General features: G+C 41.8%; 1 protein-coding gene across 1 annotated transcript; it reads right to left on the bottom strand.

Annotated features, from left to right (window-relative positions):
* Positions 1-193: 193 nt before the first annotated feature.
* On the bottom strand, positions 194-20,604 carry LOC134005484 (serine/threonine-protein phosphatase PP1-beta catalytic subunit). The gene is made up of 8 exons (XM_062444404.1): positions 20,487-20,604; positions 6,862-6,993; positions 6,508-6,738; positions 5,527-5,631; positions 5,236-5,307; positions 3,115-3,266; positions 2,848-2,982; positions 194-1,874 (listed from the first exon to the last, which is right to left on the bottom strand). The coding sequence occupies exons 1-8, from the start codon at positions 20,536-20,538 to the stop codon at positions 1,770-1,772; spliced, it is 984 nt and encodes a 327-aa protein (XP_062300388.1). The 5' UTR covers positions 20,539-20,604; the 3' UTR covers positions 194-1,769.
* Positions 20,605-21,631: the final 1,027 nt, after the last annotated feature.

Below are 21,631 nucleotides of genomic sequence, written 5' to 3'. Positions count from 1 at the left end.
GTAGTGTCCTCACTTAGTAGTAGTGCCCTCCTTATTCTCAATGTAGCTTGACTTTTTTGTTTGTGTGTTGGTGTACTTATAATCATAATTACATGTCCACTGTACAGAGTTACATGTATTATGGGATAGTATGAGCAAAAGGACATTAACTTAAGTAACTTCTGTCGAAAGACAAAAATATGGTACGGCGCCATAAGCAAGAAAAGTTTATTTTTATTATTAATTTATCATCATTCATCATTAATAGATATTAAAACATATGTTATCTACATTGTACTAAACATGCGGTTTATGTTTCTTGTTAACGGCAGGAAACTAACCATCCATAGCCTCTGTATTCCCTAACCTGTTAGTTAAGCTTAGTCCATAGTGAAACAGGTAAAATGAGGGAATTTTCCATTTAAGTATTTTACCATTGAGATTACATTTAAACTGTAAAAGACAGTCTAAAGCACACTACTTACACAGGGTATCAGTCTTGTATCAAATATTGAATTCCACTGTATGCAGAATGCTGCATGTGTGTCTGCACAGTGTTATATTTTCACAGCTCATTGTCAGTGAGGCCTGCACAGGTAGAGTAAAGCTGTGAATGGGTCAGTTGGGTTCTGGAGGTGTGGTTGCAGCAGTTGCACAGGGTTGGCATGGCCTGGTCCAATGTGACAGCTTTACATGGGACCTAAAATCCCTGGCGACACCTTTGGCTGGTTTATAGTATATCTGAATTTGTTGTGAGAGCAACAAGTCCTTAAAACCAAACCTGCAAAAAAAAAATGCTGTTTCTTCAGTTATCTGGATCATGATCAGGAGCTTTTAAACCTAAACCACATGCATGAAGTCATTTCACATCTAAATGACTCCTTTTAAAGCAGGCGTCAACAGAAACATGTAAAGTTATTTTTAATAGCTTTTTGGGGCATTTCATACTTTTATTATAGGCACAGTGTAGATATGACTTCAAAATGAAGGGAAACAGAGATGGGGCAACATAACGAAGGTCCGACGCCAGATTTGAACTGCAGATTGCGGTTATGTTACGTGCTGACTGAACATGTCATCTGATAGGCCAGCAGTTTCCAAAAATGACCTCATCACAGGACGTGACCTCAGTATGGACAGATGTAAGCAGTTCCACCAATTTTCCACCTATTTTTATATACGATATACTTGAAATAAAAAAGATGCAATCCAAATTAAGTCTTTTTAGTTCAATCATTTTCATAGATCATAAGTGTCTTTAATGATCTCGCTGAAAGAAACACACAACAGGTGGATTTCTTCCCTGTATTATTTATTGAAAACCCAGCAGCCGTCATTAATACCTGTTGTGTCTGTACAGGCAGGGGAGTCAAGAGATGTGAAACTAAACTAGTTGTCATTCTGTTGTAAAGAAAACGAAAAGGCAAAAAGGACAAAAGACAAAAAGAAACACTCTGATATGCTACAGAATGACATCCTTGTACTGTTTTCTCATTTTTCTTTCAACACTTGTTTTTTTAAAAACATTTCAAGGTTACACAGATGCAGAGAAAAAAAAAGCATTGAGGAAGAAGAGGAGAGTGACAGCAGTTCAGAGGGAGATAAGAAAAAAAAAGGTTGTAAATGAAAGACTGGTTTGGTGTGTGTCTTTTTTTAAAATAGTCGTGTTCGTCTGTTTCCTCCTCTGCCGAGTGTTGCTCTGACTTATTTTGTGTTGTGAAAAGCCAACAGGAGACAATCTTTGACAATCATCTCTCTCGCTCTGCGTCTCTTCCTCCCTTCGTCCTTCTTCATCGTTTCTTTGGGGGTTGGGCTGTGCGAGGAGGGGTGACGGGCCGACCCGAGTTCATCCCTCCGTACTGGTACTTGGCTTTCTTCTCAGATGGCTTCAGGATCTAGGAAGAGACAGACAACAGAATTAGCTTTTAAATTAAAGAATGGAAATGTTCTGTCTTGTGACTGGTTCCTCTAACTTCATCACAGAGGAAAAACACAAATATTCCACTACTTCAGGAAAAAACAACAACTTTAAAATAACTAAATCACAACTGGAACACTGCTACTGTACATCTATGTTATATTACTGTTAGTTACAGTGTCTCACAGCTGTATAACCATTAGATTATTACCTGAGTAGCCAATCAATAGCAATCATAAATCAATTAATAGATGATTTAGTGATTTCAGCTTCTCAATTGATGATTTGCTGCTTTTATGTCAAAATAATACATTTGGGGTTTTTTTAGTGTGGAAGTTCATGTTGGACCATTGAAAGCAGCAGGTCCACTTACTACTATTATAATTATAGTATTAACCCTTCTTTCCAGAGCTTCCAACTGTATGTCTGCATGGTCTTCCTATGGGGACGTTCACTGTGAACAACGTTCCACTTAGGTCACATGTTGACAACTGAGCTGAACTACATATTGTGAGATGTGGTGGAAAACCCCAGAAAAAAAAAGGTAAGTGAACCTTTGACTCCCTGACTTTGGGTTTCCGAGTATATATTGGACAAGAACAAGCAAGTGGAAGATTTATAAGACTTTTTAAAATCATGTTATTGTCTAACGTTGATAAAAAAAAAGTTGAAAATAGTCAGTCATCACTTATTAAGTCGAGATCTAATGTGAAATAGTTTGAACAGAAAGCTCTGTGAGAAAGTAAATGATTCAGTATACCGCCAGAATGTGGTTAAATGAAATGAGGAAGTTAACACAAGATAAGATATTCATAGTTTGTGTTTGTGCTACAAATGCAAAATCTATGTGGTAATGTTCCTACACTGCAGGAACACTGACACCATTCTGGGTCAAAGTATGATCAGTAGTAACCAACGACCACTGTCGGTGCTGTGTGGTGACCTCTCACCTGGAAGGAGCACATCAGGGTTTCATCCACACTCATCATGCCGCCGGCGTTGTCGAACTCTCCGCAGTAGTTGGGAGCTGAGAACAGAGTCACCAGCTGCCGCTTGGCAAAGAACTCATAACCGTCTTCTACCACCTGGGGGCGCCAGACACAAGCAATACTCAGTACGGAGAAAGAACTTTACATGAGGCTGTGTTACATGGAAGTGCAGTCCTGTTTGAATGGTTAAATAATGAGTGTGTGTGTGTGTGTGTGTGTGTGTGTTACCTGGTGGGCTCTGCAGATCAGGTCCAGGTCGTGACGGTTGAGGAACTTGCTGACCACATCGGCTCCAAAAGTAAAGGAGACGCCGCGGTCGTTCTCTCCCCAGCCCTGGACGTCCTTGTCTGGGTCTGACCACAGCAGATCACACAGCAAGCCTGGAGGGGGGGCAAATTAAAAATAACGCAACACATAAAATTACATGTATGGCATACAGACCTGCGATAAAACACTCAAATCTGGCTCACAGAACCATCCGTCTGCCCTGAAGTCACATGTATGGCATTTCATTGGGCATTCAAACTTTAAGGCTGCCCTATGTATATAAACACACATACATTGTTAACATCCAGACACAGAGAGTCTCCCTGAAACACCATAAGAGGATCTAAGAGGACCATAAGAGGATCTGAGAGACAGGAGCTACCAGAGTCTGAACACTGCCAGCCTTATAAGGACAAGAAGGACCAGGTTTGATGAAGACGGGCACTAGGACTGAGAGAGGCTCAACTTCAACACGTTTACTGCAACACTAGACTTAGGAAGCAAAAGAAAATCAAAGTTCCATCAGACATCTTTGTGCCCTTATAAAGGAAGCATGTTATGTTTTTTCTCATTTTCAATCATAGGCTACAATGTTGGATGTTAATGTTAAAAGTGGCCAACGTGTCAAAGAATGGAGGTAAATGTATGTAGAAGTAATCCATGTGAGGAAAAAGCAGCGGTTTCACACTGCTCTGAACGCTCTGTTTCCAGCTGTTTTTTCTATTTTAAAGACGAGGTGATGTCAACTCGTGACAGATGTCTTTATATGGTCATCTGCTCCACACAGCTCTGCTAACATCATGGTGTTCTTTCATTATTTGGGGGGGTAGTCACACCGAGCCATGACTGTTGAGCTGGCATGTTGTGAGTGTTTTTCCATTCCACAGCAGTGCTAAGTAGAATAAGTGGTCTACCTGTTGGAAGTGTGCAGCTCTTCATCAAACATCATCATCACTGTGGCTGTTTCTGCCTCTATTATTCCTATTTTATTATTTTTAACTGATCCGTTGAAGACCCCCAAATATCTACATATGTTGTTGTGTCCACTAGTTTTTAGCACCACTAACAAAACTGCTAATCGAGTGAGGAACACATTCATTTCCTGTAAATTCTTCATAATAAAAGTCTACTATTTAGCAGGAAATGTTTGCATCAGCGGTAACTTAACATGACACTGATATGTCTGTCACTTAGCAGGCTTCTGGAAAGCTGGCGAATCAGAACAGAGTGGGTTGATCAGGAGGAGGGCCTTAAAGAGACAGGGCCTGAGCTGAGGGGCTGGATTAACCGCCAGTATAAAGATAAATTAAGACTTTTTTTCAAACTGTGAATCATGCAAAGCAACTTTAGTAGAGTTCCACGATAAAAAATTAGAGCTGGAAATGAACATAATAGGTTCCCTTTAAAACAATCTGATACACTATGTTGCAGTTAAAAAATGCATTATGTGTGACAGCTGCATAGTTCTGAAAGAAAATATTAACTGCATCACGGTGTGCTAAATGACTTCCTATAGTAATGTGTATAAATGCCCTTTTTTTAACCCACAGCAGCTCTGCTAACTAGTCTAACACGCTCTGTCACGTAGCATCACTGATCCAAGCTGCTGGCTGCTGTTTGTTTATTCTGCCTGCTCGTGTTATCACTATCACTTTCACACAGTGTGATAGGACGTTTTTGGCAGCGGATGTAACCAAAGCAAAGCAGCAAGATCGGAAGTGGATCAGGCTTTAAATAGCCAATAAATAATCCATTGTTTAAAAAAACGCCTGGATCAATCATGATACCCATACTGTGACAATCCTCACTTAGAAGCTCTAAATGGAAGAAAATACTTGTACTTTGTCAAAATAGGAAAGGAAATATACACATCCTTTACTTTAGTAGCAATTAGGTAGTGATACAGCATGTAAAAATACTCCATTACAAGGTGTAGTAGCTGTGATGAAAACTCTAAAACAATGGAATTGATGACATAAAACACCCGGCCAGCTGTTTGTGTGTGTGTGTGTGTGTGTGTGTGTGTGTGTGTGTGTGTGTGTGTGTGTGTGTGTGTGTGTGTGTGTGTGTGTGTTGACCTACCTGTGTCAGGAACGTCTGTGGGTCTCATGATGCGTCTGATCTGCTCCATGGACTGCAGGTCAGGAGAGAGTCCTGTGGGGACAGCATTACGACACAAAACAATCAGTGTTTTTAAATCTCTTTATCACCCGGTACAGGTATTAACTGCAGCTTATATCTGTGAAGCAACAAACTTGTCATGACCCATTTCCTTCACGGCAGATTAGTAAACCCAAAAAAAAATATGCCGTGCATTTCTAGTTTAGCAGTGAGAAACATGCAGCATGATCAGCAGTGTGTTCACATGTATACCTCCGTGACAGCAGAAGATCTTCTCGTCCACTATGGCAGCGATGGGAAGGCAGTTGAAGCAGTCGGTGAATGTTTTCCACAGCTTGATGTTGAATCTGCGTTTACCTGCACAATGAACAGGACAGTACAGAGCTGATCAGTCTACACACATTGGGATTTACAATGCATCTGGATTAAAGTCTGCTGTCCTCTTTCAATTATATCACAGTGTTTGCTGAAGAGCTTAAAGATGGAAAATGATGCTCTTAACTCTTGTTACTTGTCATTACACATCTCGCTAGATTACACTGTTTTACAAGACATGAGGAACTTTTAAGCATGTTTCAATAAGAGCTGCAATGATAAGTAGATTAATGGATAAGTACATTGACAGAAAAATAAAAGTTTTAACAGCGACTTTATGAGGGAAATCACTTTTGGTTTGGAGAACTCAGCATTTACTCTGAGTGCAATTAAATCCTAACCAATAGAATGAAGGCTGAGATACATAAATAAAAGCCAAGTTGCTCCTGTAGTTTTCCTTTAATGTATTTATGTATATTCATTGTTTGAAAGTTTGATTTAAAAAGAATTTCTTTGAAAGGACCTGTTGTTGTGTGCCAGAAAATTATACTGTCTATGTCATTTTAACCATTAGAAGGTCAAAACTGATGAGTCATGCAAAAAATGAAATGGACTCTGCTGAGACAGACTGCTGTATTTTGACTGCAAGGCTTAACTTTGACAAAATCTTGACATTTGTTGTCATCACAGTATTTCTGAGTGACAACAATCCACATTTACATAATAAAAATGGGATTGTCCTCTACAGCAGGTTGAACTCCATTCTAAAGAGGTTTATTTAAAGGTTTTTCGGCCCACTTCTCTATAGAAACTTGTGCTTAGGTCACATGTTTGTGTGCTGTGCTATACATTATGTAACTGGATCCCCACAAAGGGACTCGATGAGGAACTGAAAACAGTCAGAGACATAGCGCTCACACTCATCATAGAAGCCGTAGATGCGGTTGATGGAGGCACACTCGTGGTTGCCCCTGAGCAGGAAGAAGTTCTCTGGGTATTTGATCTTATATGCCAGCAGCAGGCAGATGGTCTCCAGCGACTGCTTCCCTCTGTCCACGTAGTCGCCCAGGAACAGGTAGTTGGCCTCTGGAGGGAAGCCGCCATACTCGAAGAGCCTCAGCAGGTCTGTGTACTGTCCGTGGATATCGCCTGGGATGGAGGATGGAGAGGAAGCAGGGATGAAATGAGTACAGAGGTAGTGAAGAGGTATATATGCTACAGTTTAGGAGAACAAAGGCAAACAGGATGTTTTGGAAGGATGAAAGTACTGACCACAGATTTTGAGCGGAGCCTCCAACTCCAGAAGGATTGGCTGACTGAGGAAGATCTCCCGGGACTTGATGCAGAGGCCGCGCACCTCAGCCTCCGTCATCTGGACGATCTTCCCTGGACGACATCCTCGCACTGGAGAGGGGAGAGGAAGGGTGAAATAAGAGCATCATTAGTAAACTCATCCAGCTTTTCAGGCCTACGGCAAAGCAATCCCTCCCCTCGATTTCTCTTCTGAGGGATGAGTCTGACACATCACCTCCTTCAGGGTGAGCTTTTAAAAATGCTTCAAACTAAATATGGGAGGCAGGGTTTAGCCAACGGACGGGATGGAAATAGCCTGCATGTGGGTGTAGTTGATGTTGTCGGGAGTGTTTTTGGAAGCGTTTCCTGTTGTGTAACTCAGAGGAAAGGAGATGGGTTGGAATCACTGTGGTCATGTGACAAGGAGCGCCAAGACTCCATGCACTAAAGAGCAGTAATAAAAGTCTGCAGTGCAATTACAGAGGTTGCTGAAAACTTTCACTTGTTTCTTGTTCCAACTTCCATCTTGAGTAAAACATAAATAATTCAATGGTGAGAGATTTTAAAAGCCTAAAACTTACTTCTTATACTGTTTAGATTACTGCCTAACTGTACTATATTTTCATATTTTAGTATGTACACATACTACAACACAAGTCTTCTCCAAACATTTCCTGCTTCCGTGTAGAATATTCAAATATTCCCTGGTTTAGTCCAACAAATTGCAATATGTTGGAAACTTATTACAATATATACAAAACATACAACACAACATTACAACCATGGCTCTCATTGGGTAGTTTGGCTCATTTTAGATGCTATTTTTCAGAGAACATTCAATACCAACTCTCTGCAGTAATGAACTGTGTAACTGTTGTGTCTCATGGTATGGGTATAAATGTATTTGGCCTTGTGTGTGTGCACTAGTGTTGTGTATATAGAAAAAAAAGATCTATCTATCTAACTTTAAATACTTTAGACACATTTCAGTGAGAAGTCCTCAAGGTGAACTATAATGATCTAACTTTATACACCACTCTGCTGAACGCCTGTTGGCTGGAAGCGTTTGGGGAATAAAGAGAGTGATACAGAACAGCTGTGCTACTTCATCATCTTGATAGACAAATTATGTAAAACAGTTTTCACCAAGCTCAGTATGTTCAGACACATACTGCACAGTCAGCACTGTAATAGAACAGTAAGTGAAAGCCAGGACAATAAATATTTTATCAATATATAATGTGTATAATATAATGCATAAAAGTGGCCCGCTGAGTAAAAATGTTTTCCTGCTGAATAAAAAGCGTTGCACTATTCATGAACAAAGCTCAGCAAGTCAGCAACAGGAAAAAAAAAACCTGTCGACTGTGTATAAGTACGGCTACTGTCCTTTGCAATTAGAGATTTTTAACTTTCCCTGCAGTGTTTCCTGTGTGTTTTGTGACCGGCCCACGTATCTACCCCGCCGTACTCAACGTGAGCGGCGGGATCGCAGACTGCTTCTGTAAACCGCCGCAGAAGTGGGCCAAAGCTGACTGAGACTGCTGCTGTCAGATGACACCTCGGGAACATGATGGAAATCCCAGCAGGCGTCACTTAATAAGTAAATCAAACAGACGCGGGCGGAGGAATCCTGCAGCTCTGTGCGGTTGGAGGAGTTTGTTTTTGTAAAGAGAGAGAGAGAAAAAAAAAAAGAAGTCTCCCTGTGAAAGTGCAGCACACTCCTGCAGGTGACTCCCTTGAAGCACTGAAGGCATTTTACATCCACTTTTAAAAGGACGACTGTGCATGTGTGTGTGTGTGTGTGTGTGTGTGTGTGTGTGTGTGTGTGTGTGTGTGTGTGTGTGTTTGTACATGTGCAACGTGACCCTGCTATTTCTGCCTTGAGCGAGAACCATAAACACTCACTGCTCTGTCTCTGACCGCCTGGGCCAAAACACAACCTGCTATCACACACACACACACCTGGAAGGTGAGACCCGGGCTGTATTTAGACTGTCTGAAGGAGGGATTTCACAGGAAAACACACTCATGAATAAATCATGTGTGGCATGCTGCAAAAAAAAGTCGGGGTCAGCGTGCCCTTAAAAACTTCCTGTGGTTTCAAAAAATAAACTCGTATGCAAAAACTTATCCTTCACTGAGCACTATATACAAGCAACGAGAGTGTGTGTGTGTTTCCTCCTAAATGTGTGTGTCGACTGTCAAGAGAGTGATTTCACACCCCTCCCTTTCAGCTCTGCAATCTGTGCTGGCTCAGCTGACAGAGAGAGAGGCCTGATATAGGACACACACACACACACCAGAACCAGCACCACTGACCTCACTTGCCTAGGAGGATCCACTTTCATCATATGGTTAAGTTGAGGCAGAGCCGGTAACACACACACACACACACACACACAGTGATCCAGTGACCTTGACTTCAGTTTGAACCACCGTGGGATTCTGGGGCGGTATCCCAGCATCCTTTACTCTGCTTCCACTGCACTGCAGCTTCCCCCAGTGAAGAGGAAGAGAGGGAGTGGGAGATACAGAGAAAAGGGAGAGAACGGGGAGCTGGTGGTGGTGATACCCCCCCACATACACACACACCACTACCACCAACACCACCACCTCATCTAATCACCATAGCAACCCAGCAAGACCAATTTCCAGTCTGCAAGGTGTTGGTGAGCAGAGCTGCTGCTGCTGAGAGAGAGAGGGGGGGGGGGGGGGGGGGGGGGGAGCTGATTTGCAGATAAAGTGGCATCTCGGCCAAACCCACGTCCTGCATACCAACATGTACCCTATCTGACAGCAGTGATGGAAACAATATGAGCCTGCACACACACACACACACACACAATAGAAAGAGAAAAAAACAACAGCGGATGTAGGTCATTTTGATATATTTAAGTAAGTAAGAGAGGGAAACAACAATCCAGTTTTCATGTGAACACTGCTGGTTCGTGTCTGACCCATACAGAATTACACATTACTATTAAGAACTTCGAGTACAGTTCAAATAGTGCAGCGGTAATGATGAACACTGATATCCATCCAACACACATTAATCACTCAGCAGCAGAAACATTCTGTCCAGGTTGCTCGACACACACACACGATCGCACGCACGTGTAGCAGGAGTGACAGCGACAGGTAGCAACTTGCTGACCGGCTAACTGTTTTGGATAGATATTAATTATCTGGTTGGTGAAGATGTACAGTGTGTTTGTGAAGTTTGTCTCACAGGAAGGCAAAGTGGTGCATCATGAGAAGCAACTACGGCGTACTATCCTCTCTCTATGTCTATATTATAAAGTATTTTCTGTGTCATAGAGCTCCACTGTTATCCAGAAGCTATTTAAAAAAAACACAATGAGCTGTTTTTAAAGAGAGAGCGGCCTCATTTACGTGAATGGCAGGGCCGTGTCCTGTCTTGCACAATCTGAACGCGGCCTCCTCCGCTGACATTTATGGTTGATTCTCCAATTACTTCATCGTGACAGATAGGCACTTGTAGAAACTAGACTGAACAATGTAGCAGCATTGATGTGCAGCTGTGTGTTTTGATAGCTGCTAAAATTTCAGGCTGGTGCTAGCTTGATTTTTTTGATGTGGAGCAGTTTTACATTCAGAAAGTGAGCTTGCATCATCTCATTTGTGCATTATATTATGAATGGATGCAAAGAGAAAATGACTGGAATAGAGTACAATAACCTGTGTAAATATGATTCAGATGTATTTCTAAAAATCGAGCACATGAAGGCAAACTAACAGTCAAATCCATGTAAATACAAGTTTAAAGCATATGCTGTGACAGTGACAGACAGAGCTAACAGATGCACTGTGTTTATCAGCCAGCGTCACTGTGGTCTCAGAGGCAGCAGTGGAAATGAAGCAGGTCTCTCTGGTTAAAAACAGCTGCCGGGCTTCAACTCATGACAGCGGCCTCGTCTCAACGCCGAGGGGGGGGGGGACCGGTGTTCTCATCGACTGGCGCTTCCCAGCTGCTTCTTTATGTACGATTAGTTCAAATCTCCCCAAGAGCCCATCTCAGTGAAACCTCTCCAATGTTTGTGAGTCATCTCTCCTAATTTGGTCAGGTGCAAGAGATGTTTTCTTAAGCTTAGGAGTTTGGGTTTGGTCGCACAAACACACACACACGCGCACACACACACACGGAAGGCTTGAAACTCAACGCTGTGCCCTTTCTGAAGCAGATCACTTTACTACACAGGCTGCTGCTTTATCTCTTTCTCTCTCTCTTTCTTGCCTCTTCACCCTTTTTCCCCCCTTCATCTATTTATCTTTAGGCTGCATTCTTGGCTGTGCCTGAATTCCTGGGTCCTGGGTCCTCCTCCTCCTCCTCCTCGTCGTCAGTGAACCGCGCTGACGTCAGAGGAGGGGGTTCTGCCTCACACCGCTCCCAGAGTAAGTCTTTGCATTCCAGGCAGCTCAGAGGCCGTTCAGACCTGGTCAGTTTGGGCTGCGTGACGCTACAGTCCACACAGGTCAGAGCATCTGCAACTACCATCAAAACCTGTAAATTAAAAAGCTGAAATGAATTCTACAAGTTTTCAATAAGGGATCTTTGTAGTGTCGCGACTGGAAATCAAAGCGCAATAGGAGCGCAACATTTGAACAGAGCTACAGCTGATCCATTCACAAGAGCAGTTTTAAGGCATTGAATTTGAACTATTCCTATTCATACTCACAATAACTGATCACCAAAAAAACCCAAAACTAAATACTAAAAATTGATTATTTATCAAGCAAAAATACCCCAAAATTGGAGGATTTGCTGTTCTGTAACCCAAATCTCAGGTTTTCGTCTGTATTTAGAAAAATTCATTGATGTTATTTTTTCCATAACAGCTGTAAATTGGCGTTTCCAACTTGCATCCTTTCTTATAATCAATTGAATTGATCCTTATATAGTTATAAACTGGAATACTTTCTCCACTGTGAGAAGGGGGAAGTCAGTGATTACTTTAGAGCACTGCTCATTAACCTTTTGTTACAGTGGACAACCTTTCTCGGCTACAAATGAGCCAGTGTTCCCGATTTACAGTCCAGCTGTCTGATAGTCACCGAGTTAACTCACTAAATATTTGGGGAGGATCTCGAGTGCTGCCCAACCCGTCATTGTGCTGTACGTGTTGAACCACAAACACCACATTGTAGCTGTGCAACCTGACGGACTGAACACTCAAATGACTCTATGACAGATTTAAAGTTGTCTGGAAAACAAAAAAAACCCAGACGGAAAACAGTTGGGTACGAGCCTGCTTGTGCAGTTTAGGAAACACAGCTAAAAGTATTGGAGTGAGTCACTGAGGTTTACAAGTTTACTTTTCTTTGTCTTTACAGTTACCAATTAAAAAAAACCTACAGAAGCTAAGGATATACACAAATATACAGCTTTTAAACATAAATGAGTTCTCTAAAGGGAGGTTTGGTTTTCACTCATTTCTTCTGCTTCATTGGCTGCAAACTACTTACTAAAAAGGGTCAAGGAGGTCAACTATTTTTCCATTGACTTAAAAAAGAGCAGAGTTCACTTGAGAGAGAGTGAATTACAGACAGGATTGCTTCTTCGGGGCTTTACCATATATGGGCGTTACTGTATGGAGGGAGGAGGGAGGAAGTAGGCTGTCAGGACAAAGAGGGAGCGCTTGAAGGCTCTGCTGTATCTGATGGGAAAGAAAGAAAAAAAAAAAAAAAAGAGAGAGAACAAGACCAGCCAGGCACGGGTCCAGAGCTCCATCACTGAGAGAGAAGGTCCACAACAATGTACTGGCTGTCAGCTGCAAAGAGCTGCGTAAGCCTGTTCACATCAACAGGAAAACACACACACACACACACACACACACACAAACAAACAAACACACACACTGAGGTCAGCGCAATATCAGCAACATAAAAACAAGGCTGACCCGTATAAGTCAATTATTCAACTGGTGTGTTCTGGCTTGGTTTGCAGTCTGTTCTTTGCTTTAGTTGCAATAAAAAGCGCTCCACAATGAAAACTGCATTACTATACACAGTTTGTTGAGACTGTCTCGACTTCAGTCTGCTGCTGTGATGTTTAGTTTTTACTCTGCTGTACAACTTGTTTCATCTTGTCTTCATCTTCCTAAGTTTTGGATCAGAAAGTTGCAACATCTCTGCAGTGTAGTTATAAAGACTTTAGTATTACTATCAATATACTTTGACATTAACGCTAAACTTACACTATTCATTGATGCTTTACTTTAGGAAATGTTACAGAGATACATTATGTCTTTTACAAGAGAGACCTGACCAAAATACACTCACACTAACAAGATAAGATATAAGACTATTTAAAACAAGTGTATCATGTAAATGCAACATCTCTGGTTTGACTCCAGCTTTTTTTTGTCCCTGTTATCTGTCAAATCTAAACAACTTTATTTAACAAAAAGTTCTTGTAAAGACCTACAACAACTTTCCCTAAATGATAAAAGCCAGAAAAAAGAGTAACATTAGCATTCTTCTGGTGTTTCCAGTGTGTTTAACTGTGGTTTGATCCTCATCAACAACTCAGTAAAAAAGAACCTGGTACTGGGCTGGAAGTGGAACTACTTTTTGTGCTGATTTGATGAGAGCGGGGAGACTGAAACAAAACAGTCCATTTGTGGGCACGTAAAACCAAAACAAAGCTGAGGGAAGCTAAACCGCAGAGGAGCGCTGCAGAGACTTGAAATGGAAAGTTCAGAAAAAAACAAACAGGATTTTTCATTTTTCTCCGAAATTGTCGAGCCGAGATATTCAGAGGAGCTAGTAATGGGTCGAGCAGAGCCCTGAATTTAAAGCAGGTATGACTGTGCATGTTTTAGTCACTGCTTCTACCTCGCAGCACTGATAAAGATGCCCAGTCAGACCTTTTTTAGCTCTCCGTCTCCATTCTTTCCAACCCCGGGCACGAGTCCAAAACAGCTCTCCCTCCGCTCCAGCGTCTCACCCTCTCTCCCACACGGGGGCCGAAGGAAAACAGTGACCCTTCAGTGAACGAGAAAACAAGAGAAACTCTGGCGAGGAGAGAGGGAGAGAGAATCTTGAGGCAGAAATCCCGACTGCGGTGGCATTTTCTGTGCGGCCTTTGCAATTTTCAGAGGACGTTTTGTTCGCCTTTAAGTGCCACGGGTGAATGGCTGTCTTTGTGGGGCTAAAGAAAGGATGAAATTGAGAGGGGAAAGAGCGAGAGAGTGGGTGGGTGGGGTGGGATAAACAGGAGGCATGGGTATAGACACAGAAAGTGGGGAGACATAGAGAGGAGGATGAGATGAGAGAAATGTAGGGAGAAACTGAAGCTTGAGAGAGAGAGAGTGAATAGAAGGAGAGGGGCGGAGGAGAGAGGAGGTTGGAAAGCATAGCTTGGGCGGCTGAAAGGCCTGGGTGAGCTCTGTGCCACGTTCGGTGCCAGGGGGTGAACGCTCCCCCGGCGCACAGGCTCCACCATTGTTGTTTCCATAACAGAGTGCCACGCCAGCAGCCAGAGCACCACGTAACGCAGCGGCAGCCCTCCACGTCCCACCAAAACAAGCAGGGTGACACCAGTGTGGAACGAAGGAGGACAGAGAGCAGAAGAAATGTATTCATATATCACTATTTAACCCTGAAAGAGAAGAAGAAACTGTTCAGAAACTATGACAAACGTCTCATCTTTGTCGTCAACATGATTTATGTTGACGACAAGATCAACAAGATCAATCCAGTACAAGAGTTTCACACAAACAGCTCTGGCAGTGAAACAGTTGTTGTCTGTTAGTGGTGTCGCCTCCTGCTCGTATACCTCATAGAGCTGAGCAGACCTGACAGAGCCAGTCATGTCATTAAGGGCTAATATTTGGGAGTTTCCCAGAAGTTACAGGGGCAGTGGACAGAGAGGGTTGAATCGAAGGAAACTTTGGGCCACGTTGGGTGACGTTACGTCTCTGGAAAACAGTATTAATTGAATATATTAATATCCAGGAAATCAACTGTCCTGTCTCACCTCCAATGGATGCACCTCTAGGAGTACAGGAAGCTGAGCAGCTGTGTGAATTTAAGAAAATTCTAAGTTACTGCTCTGTTGGCTCTGGTGGTAGATTTATACAATTGGACTCTGACATTTTAGTTTTAGTTACTTGTTTTTCCTGTTTTCCACACACCAAAGTTTTCTGTCCAGAATTTTCACAATAAATGCCAAAATTAGTTTCCTCTGCCGACTCCAAAACTGAGGTACAAACCAGACTGGAGTCCCCATGCGCCATCACCACCTAATATACAGCACCAGCCTCAATGTTTGGTCTTATTAAAGTCTTTATCAGGCACTGCTGGGGCTGCAGTGAGTGGAATGTGGATGCAGATTTTACCAAAAAAAAAAAAAAACCCTGCACAGCTCAACAATAAGGGACAAACTCCATTTCAGGAAATAAACATGAACCTGAGCAGCTCCTACACAGAGAAATCCTCTTAGGACATTTTATGTACCATACCGAGTTACAACTTGGCTCACGACTAAGCCTGTAAACCAAAAAAAAATAAAATATGGAGCTGAATTGCTACTTTCCATCCAGCCCCCCCCCCTCTCCTCTCCTCTCTGTTGCTGGTGGATGGATGTGGCTGTGGTGTTGATTGTGCCACGGTGCTGGCGGGGTAAACAGAGGGCCTGTTGTGGCTAAAGCACGGGCCAACATGGGCTTAGCATGGGCATGTTGGGAGAGCTGGGGGCCCGTAATAGCCGGTGTGCTGGATGGATGGCAGCACATAGACAGAGCACTAGTAAAAAAAAAAAAAAAATAATGAGTAGGAAGAGGAGGAGGAGTGTGGAAAACTCAAACAAACAGAAAAATATAAGGTTGGCCTCTTTCAGTAAACTGCACAAAAACATGCAGTGAGCAAAAAGCGGAATCCTTACAGAGGAGCGCTGACGTCCAATGAGCAGAGACAAGTGAAGGATTTCTGCAGATACTGTGAAAAACGTGACCGCGCTGTGACCGAGAGCAGATACTTCACTGTGAAACATGAAACACGCGTTCTGACAGTTGTATTAAAAACAACAGAAAACTGTCTAATTTCCTACAGTGTCATGCTATACAGTGTGAAGCTGCAGGGAGTGGATTGATTACCTCTCAGCGGTTTAGAGGACAATCACTTTAGAATCCTACAGTATTTAAACATCAACACAGTGGATGAGATTAGAACATATGGGTTAGGGTTAGGTCACCTCTCATTTACAGTGTTGATGTTATATTACTTTGTGCACGCTTGTTGATATAAGTAATGCCAAGGTGACGATCTATGCTCTAGTGACTCAAGACCTCACCTGCAATCTGACTGCACGATACCAACATCCAGACTTATAAATATATAAATGTAAACAAGTCTTTTTACACGAGTGAAAACTGACTCCAGACACCTGCACGCTCAGGCCACATCGCTGATTGTAAACCATGTTGTCAGTCGATCAGGTTTAGCCTGTCAACCAGTCAGACGACACCTGTCAACCTCTCCGCCACACAAAGGACACGTGTGCGTAAAGAGATTCACATTTACATTCATGTAGTCACACAGTGAGCTCTGGTTTTGATTGGGCATTAGCAACACATAAATAGAAAATATAGTCAGTTTAACACATGATATAAGGGTTCATTTGTGAACTAAGATGTAGCCTGTGGAGTTGTTTTTTTTGGCCGTACTGAAGGGTATTTGACAGGTATTTGTTTATTTGATAAAGTTCAAATTCTACCTGTAGCATCTTCGGTGTAATCCAATCATCAGCGTAGTGAGACAATTAGAAAAATATTAAAGAGTTGATTACTGGAGATGTAAAAACAACAACAACAACTACTACCACCGAGCTGGACGTCTACTGTATTAATGTATTGCCCTTTTTACACCCCCCCCGCCCCCCGTGTTTGTGTGTCACCGAAAGGGTAGGTTAATTTCTACCAGGGACAGCTGTGCCTGTTGACATTTAATAAGAGATCAGAGAGCACACTGTATGTGCGTCTGTAGGTTCTCCACTGGCTCCAGTGCTTATGGAAAAAGTGACAGAACCATCTCCTCTTGTTAAGGAAATCCCTTCACACCTTAATGCAAAAGAAGAAAAACATTCAAACTCTCCGGTGCGGCAAAGTGAAAATATTGGGAGCTTCTGCCAGGAGAAAGTCACTGCCAGGCAGTTTAGTGGAGGTCTACATGATAGCTGGCTGTAGATGTAATCTAGTGGAGTAAACTAAGATGAGTGATATCAAGATTGCACCAGTGAGGAAAAGCCTGCGAGAGGTCTTTGTATTGTTGAAAGGTCATGTCTTAAAATAAAATGCAGCCCTTACAGAGACAAGGGACACTCCAGCCACAGTTAGCGAGAGCACATTTATGTTTCTGTGGCCCAAATCTGTCTGCTGCTGTTAGACTAACATGCTTCTGCCTTTTTTGTCCTTTTACTAAAGTGAAAAACACTGTCCAGTCAGGTCTGATTACCTAAGATGATGATTTATTTACAGGACTGATCACACACCTGCCAGAAACATCTCCGCTTCTAACGTCATTCATTTTAACTTGACATAGCTATGAAAGATGTTTCAAAGTGTCATGTGGTCAAACATACAGTTACAAGCCAAGTAGGGCTGGCTGGCTATCAAACCTCAATACATTCTTGGAGCCAAACTAAATATGGCGGTAATACTGAGTATAGAAAGTCAAGTACCAAAAGATAGATGATAATGAATGTTTGATCAGATTCATAAGCAGAAACAGTCCATTAACTGATCAACTGCTTTTCTAATGGTAATTGCACTTTTCTTTGCCTCCTCTGACTAGCTTTGGGTTTTGAACTGTTAGTCAGGACAAAACAAAGTAAATTAAAATATGTCAGCTCTGGATTCATGAAGTCACAACAGGCGTCTATGTCTATTTTCTGACATTTTATAGACCAAACATGAGCATGATTGGTGACATTGCAGTTAGTTTGAAGTCAACTGGGTCCAGTATGCAACTTACATAAGTGTGGTGTGGAAACTTGAAGCTTCCAGCGCAAAAACACTGAGAACGGACTTTTCAGTGAAGTAGTAGTTTTGGTTAAACTTCTGATATGAATAGTTTTTGCATATTCATCAATTGTGGATTTTTCCAATGAGGGAAAAGAAAGATGGAATTTTAAGTTTTGTATAACTGCAGTTTTGGGGGACAAATTACTCCAAGCTAGGGACGTAAGTGTAGCTGTCAACTGGAGTACTTCACGTGGCTCACAGTCTCTCTTCTGCTAACAGCAAAACACAGCAGAGACTATGTTTATCTGTTATTTACTGTGTGTGTTTTGCGGTCATTTATGGATGCTTTACTCTCGTCAGCTATCTGTGGTCAACCACAAGCAGGGCTGAGTCCTTTGTGCGCAGCAGAGGAGAGACAGACAGTAAACCAGGTTAAGTACTTGAGTTGATGACAACTACATTTGTTATGCTACTATAATTGCAATAAAACTGTTGTGAGTAAAAAAACAAGAAGAGTAATTTAGTCTGTGCAAAAAATGGAAAGAGGTGTGTGTGTGTGTGTGTGTGGGGGGGGGGGGGGGTATTTATGCATTTGAATTCACAGAAAATGTGCTATACTTTGATATGTACTGTTATCAGGATAAAAAGGTTTTGGTCATATCACACATCCCTCTTCCAAGCAGAGTATTTACAGCATGTCGGGAGGGAGCTGTGAAGAAATACATCATTGTTGAATTTCTTGAAGAGATTTTATTTGCACCAAATTGGATTTGGAAGTATCAGCCTTCAGAAAACTATTAGTGTGAAGCCTGCCTCTCATAAGCCTGAGCCTAACAGTCTGTATATTCCCACCAAAACTGAGCCAGTTGGATACACACTGGCTGGAAATGGAAAGAGAAAGTGGCTGAAAAGAGATGGATGGTTGGATATATTCACTGCTCACATCTGGAAGCTTTTAGGACCAGATCCCTCCAATTTCCTCTGCTGAGGTTTCCTAGTCGCCGCATTAAAAAGAAAAGCAACTAAGTATGTAGCCAGTTAACTAGCTGCAGTATAGTGTTACCCAGCTGACATACAGGGTCATGCTGCTTTGTTACTGTACATACACGCCAAGGGAAAACAAGCAATGATGTAACCAGTCTCAATCAATCCAGATGATTAAGTTGTACTGACATGTTGATCCACACCATGCTCCTTCATTAGGATGCACTGACAACTGTGTACATTACTGTGAGTATCTGATTTCCACTACGTTGAATCTGTCTATGAGACAATCCCTGCTCCATGTTTGTTCACCACTGCCTCAGCCCCCTCCGCATGTTTACTGAAGACACAGAGGGACACTGTCCATCTGTGTTCTCAAGAGAATGAAAGGCATGAGAAAGAAAGACAGACCCGCTCACCTATGTCAGGATCCCTTATTTAGCACTGCTAAGAAAGTCACCCGCTGCTACCCAACACATAACAGCGATGTGGGAACAAAAACAATGTTTTCTTCGAAAGTAATGACCTTACTTTTTCTGCAGCATTTACACACTCATAAACTAAATGGATGTTAAATTGTGTCACTCTTCAGCTGAGAATTGGACTCACTGTTCAGAACAGAAAAACAACAGCTTTAATACGCCGAGTCTGGTTTGGCTGTGGTATTAACTGTGCAGGGAATAAGGCGAATGAAAGTTACATAATATTGAAATGCTTACTGGGTACAAACTCTGCAGAGTTATTTATAGAGGAATACCATCAAGGCCTGTGGTTTGTGTAAACATTACTATTCAGCAATGTTCACATTTAAACACAATAACCCTGTGACTAGCCTTCTCTCCACAACTTAAGACTCTTTATGCCAAATCCCATTTAAAAACTTTAACTTTTTTTCTTATCAAGTGGGCAAAAGATACATATCCATACTAGAATCATAACTTTAGATCTCTTTTGAAACAAGGGAACTGTGCTCAATTGTTCGGCATACTTAATCCACCAAGCTGTGCTGTGGCTTAAAAGCAATGTAGAACTTTTAGGAGTGATGTGCACCAGAAGCTGCCGCCCACCGAGGTGTGTTTAGTTGTAGACAGCAGCACAGTTTTAAACAGTGAGACTTGAGGCGTTATAAAAGCTTATTAGCTAGTGTCTGCATACCAAAGTGATGACACTAATATGATGTCATAAGGATACTGCAACATGAATCAAAGCAACAATGAATGATTGTAGTTTTAAAGGTTACTAGAGGTATTCTCGGTACATATAACAAATACAACACAACACAAACTCTCCAGCTAGCTAACGTCCAACTTTGTTACCACTTAACCGTCGTACCACTCTGCTACCGTACTTAAATATCACTGTATGGAAACATAAAGTGTGAATAGATGTAAAATAATGCTCACTTTGTGTTAATAATGTGATAAGTAAGAGAGGAGAAGGAGGAGGCTAACTAAAGGTGTGCCTGTGATTCCTATTACCGACAGACGGGACGAGTCACTCCAACACCGGGCTACGCTAGCGAGTCAAGCGGGCCTCTTTTCCTGCCAACCGGCGTCAAAAGCACCGCAAATAACCACGGAGGAGTAATACCGCGAATATCAAGATCATATGTACAGAATATGGTTGCGGACTCACCCTCTAAAAGCCTGGAAATCAGCGAGTCCACGTCCAACTCCCCCTCCGCCATTTCTGTAACGAACAGCTCTGCCCGCCCGCCGCAGTCTGGAGCAGAGCAGGCGAGACAAGGCACCGCCTCACCGCAGGACCAAGCACCGAGAAACAACCTCCTCCCATTTAAGGCTATTATGATGCCTTTAGGTGCTCCTCGGAGTTTTGAGCTTCTAACACAGTGGTGTGGATAAATGGATAGCTTTTAATCTGCAATGAATGACACCACCAGTGGCGATTTTAAACCCTTTTTAGGGGTGCTTGACCACCCCTAAATTTGATCTCATCACCCCTAAAAATAAATAAATTATTATTGTATTTTTTCCCCCTAAAAATGATTTTATACAAGTGTAATTATTTTGCGAGCCTGTCTATTAGAGATTGGACAAACTCTTATGCTACAGGTTCAAATGGTTTTATTTTAACAGCTTTAATGTACTTTGGATAGTTATTAATATATCATATTTGCCTCAGGGTTCATTAACTTTCTATAGGGTCCTCTCTGTAGCAATCTGTGATTGTTCATTCTGAACCATTATTATTATACACTATAGTAGAACACTCTACTATGTATTAATATGTCTTGTTGTATTTACGTTATCCAGTGAAATTAGTAGTTTAGAAGAGAATTTGAACACTGGATATTGAATGTTTAATTTTTCATTAGGAGCTGAGCCCCTCTAAAGGTCTGATCCTAGAATCAGCCCTGGACATCACTGTTGTGTTTCAGACTGATGGTTATATCTTGAATTGTCTGACAAAATAAATAAATAAATAACAAATGTTATGACTCAATGTCCAATTACTAGCTTTCATCTCAAAGTCTGCACAAGTCAATATTCAAATTTCAAGCTAATACCCGATATAATTCATATTGATGTCCATTAATATATAGCCTACATATGTACTATTTTGTGCATGTGTGTTAGATTTCTGGATGCATTTATCCTACCTTGAATGCAGATATTACTCCATTAATTTACTAAATTAATAAGCAGGCTCTCAGAACTAGTAAAAGTAACAAAGCCACAATGGTAAAAATACACAATTACAAGAAAGGTCCTGCATTTAAAACAGAACATAGTACATGGATGGATCACAGTGCATGCACT

This window comes from Scomber scombrus, chromosome 23 (assembly GCF_963691925.1).
Source record: "Scomber scombrus chromosome 23, fScoSco1.1, whole genome shotgun sequence".
NCBI lineage: Eukaryota > Metazoa > Chordata > Actinopteri > Scombriformes > Scombridae > Scomber > Scomber scombrus.
Note: the sequence above shows the minus strand (reverse complement) of the source record. Positions and strands in the feature narration are given on the sequence as shown.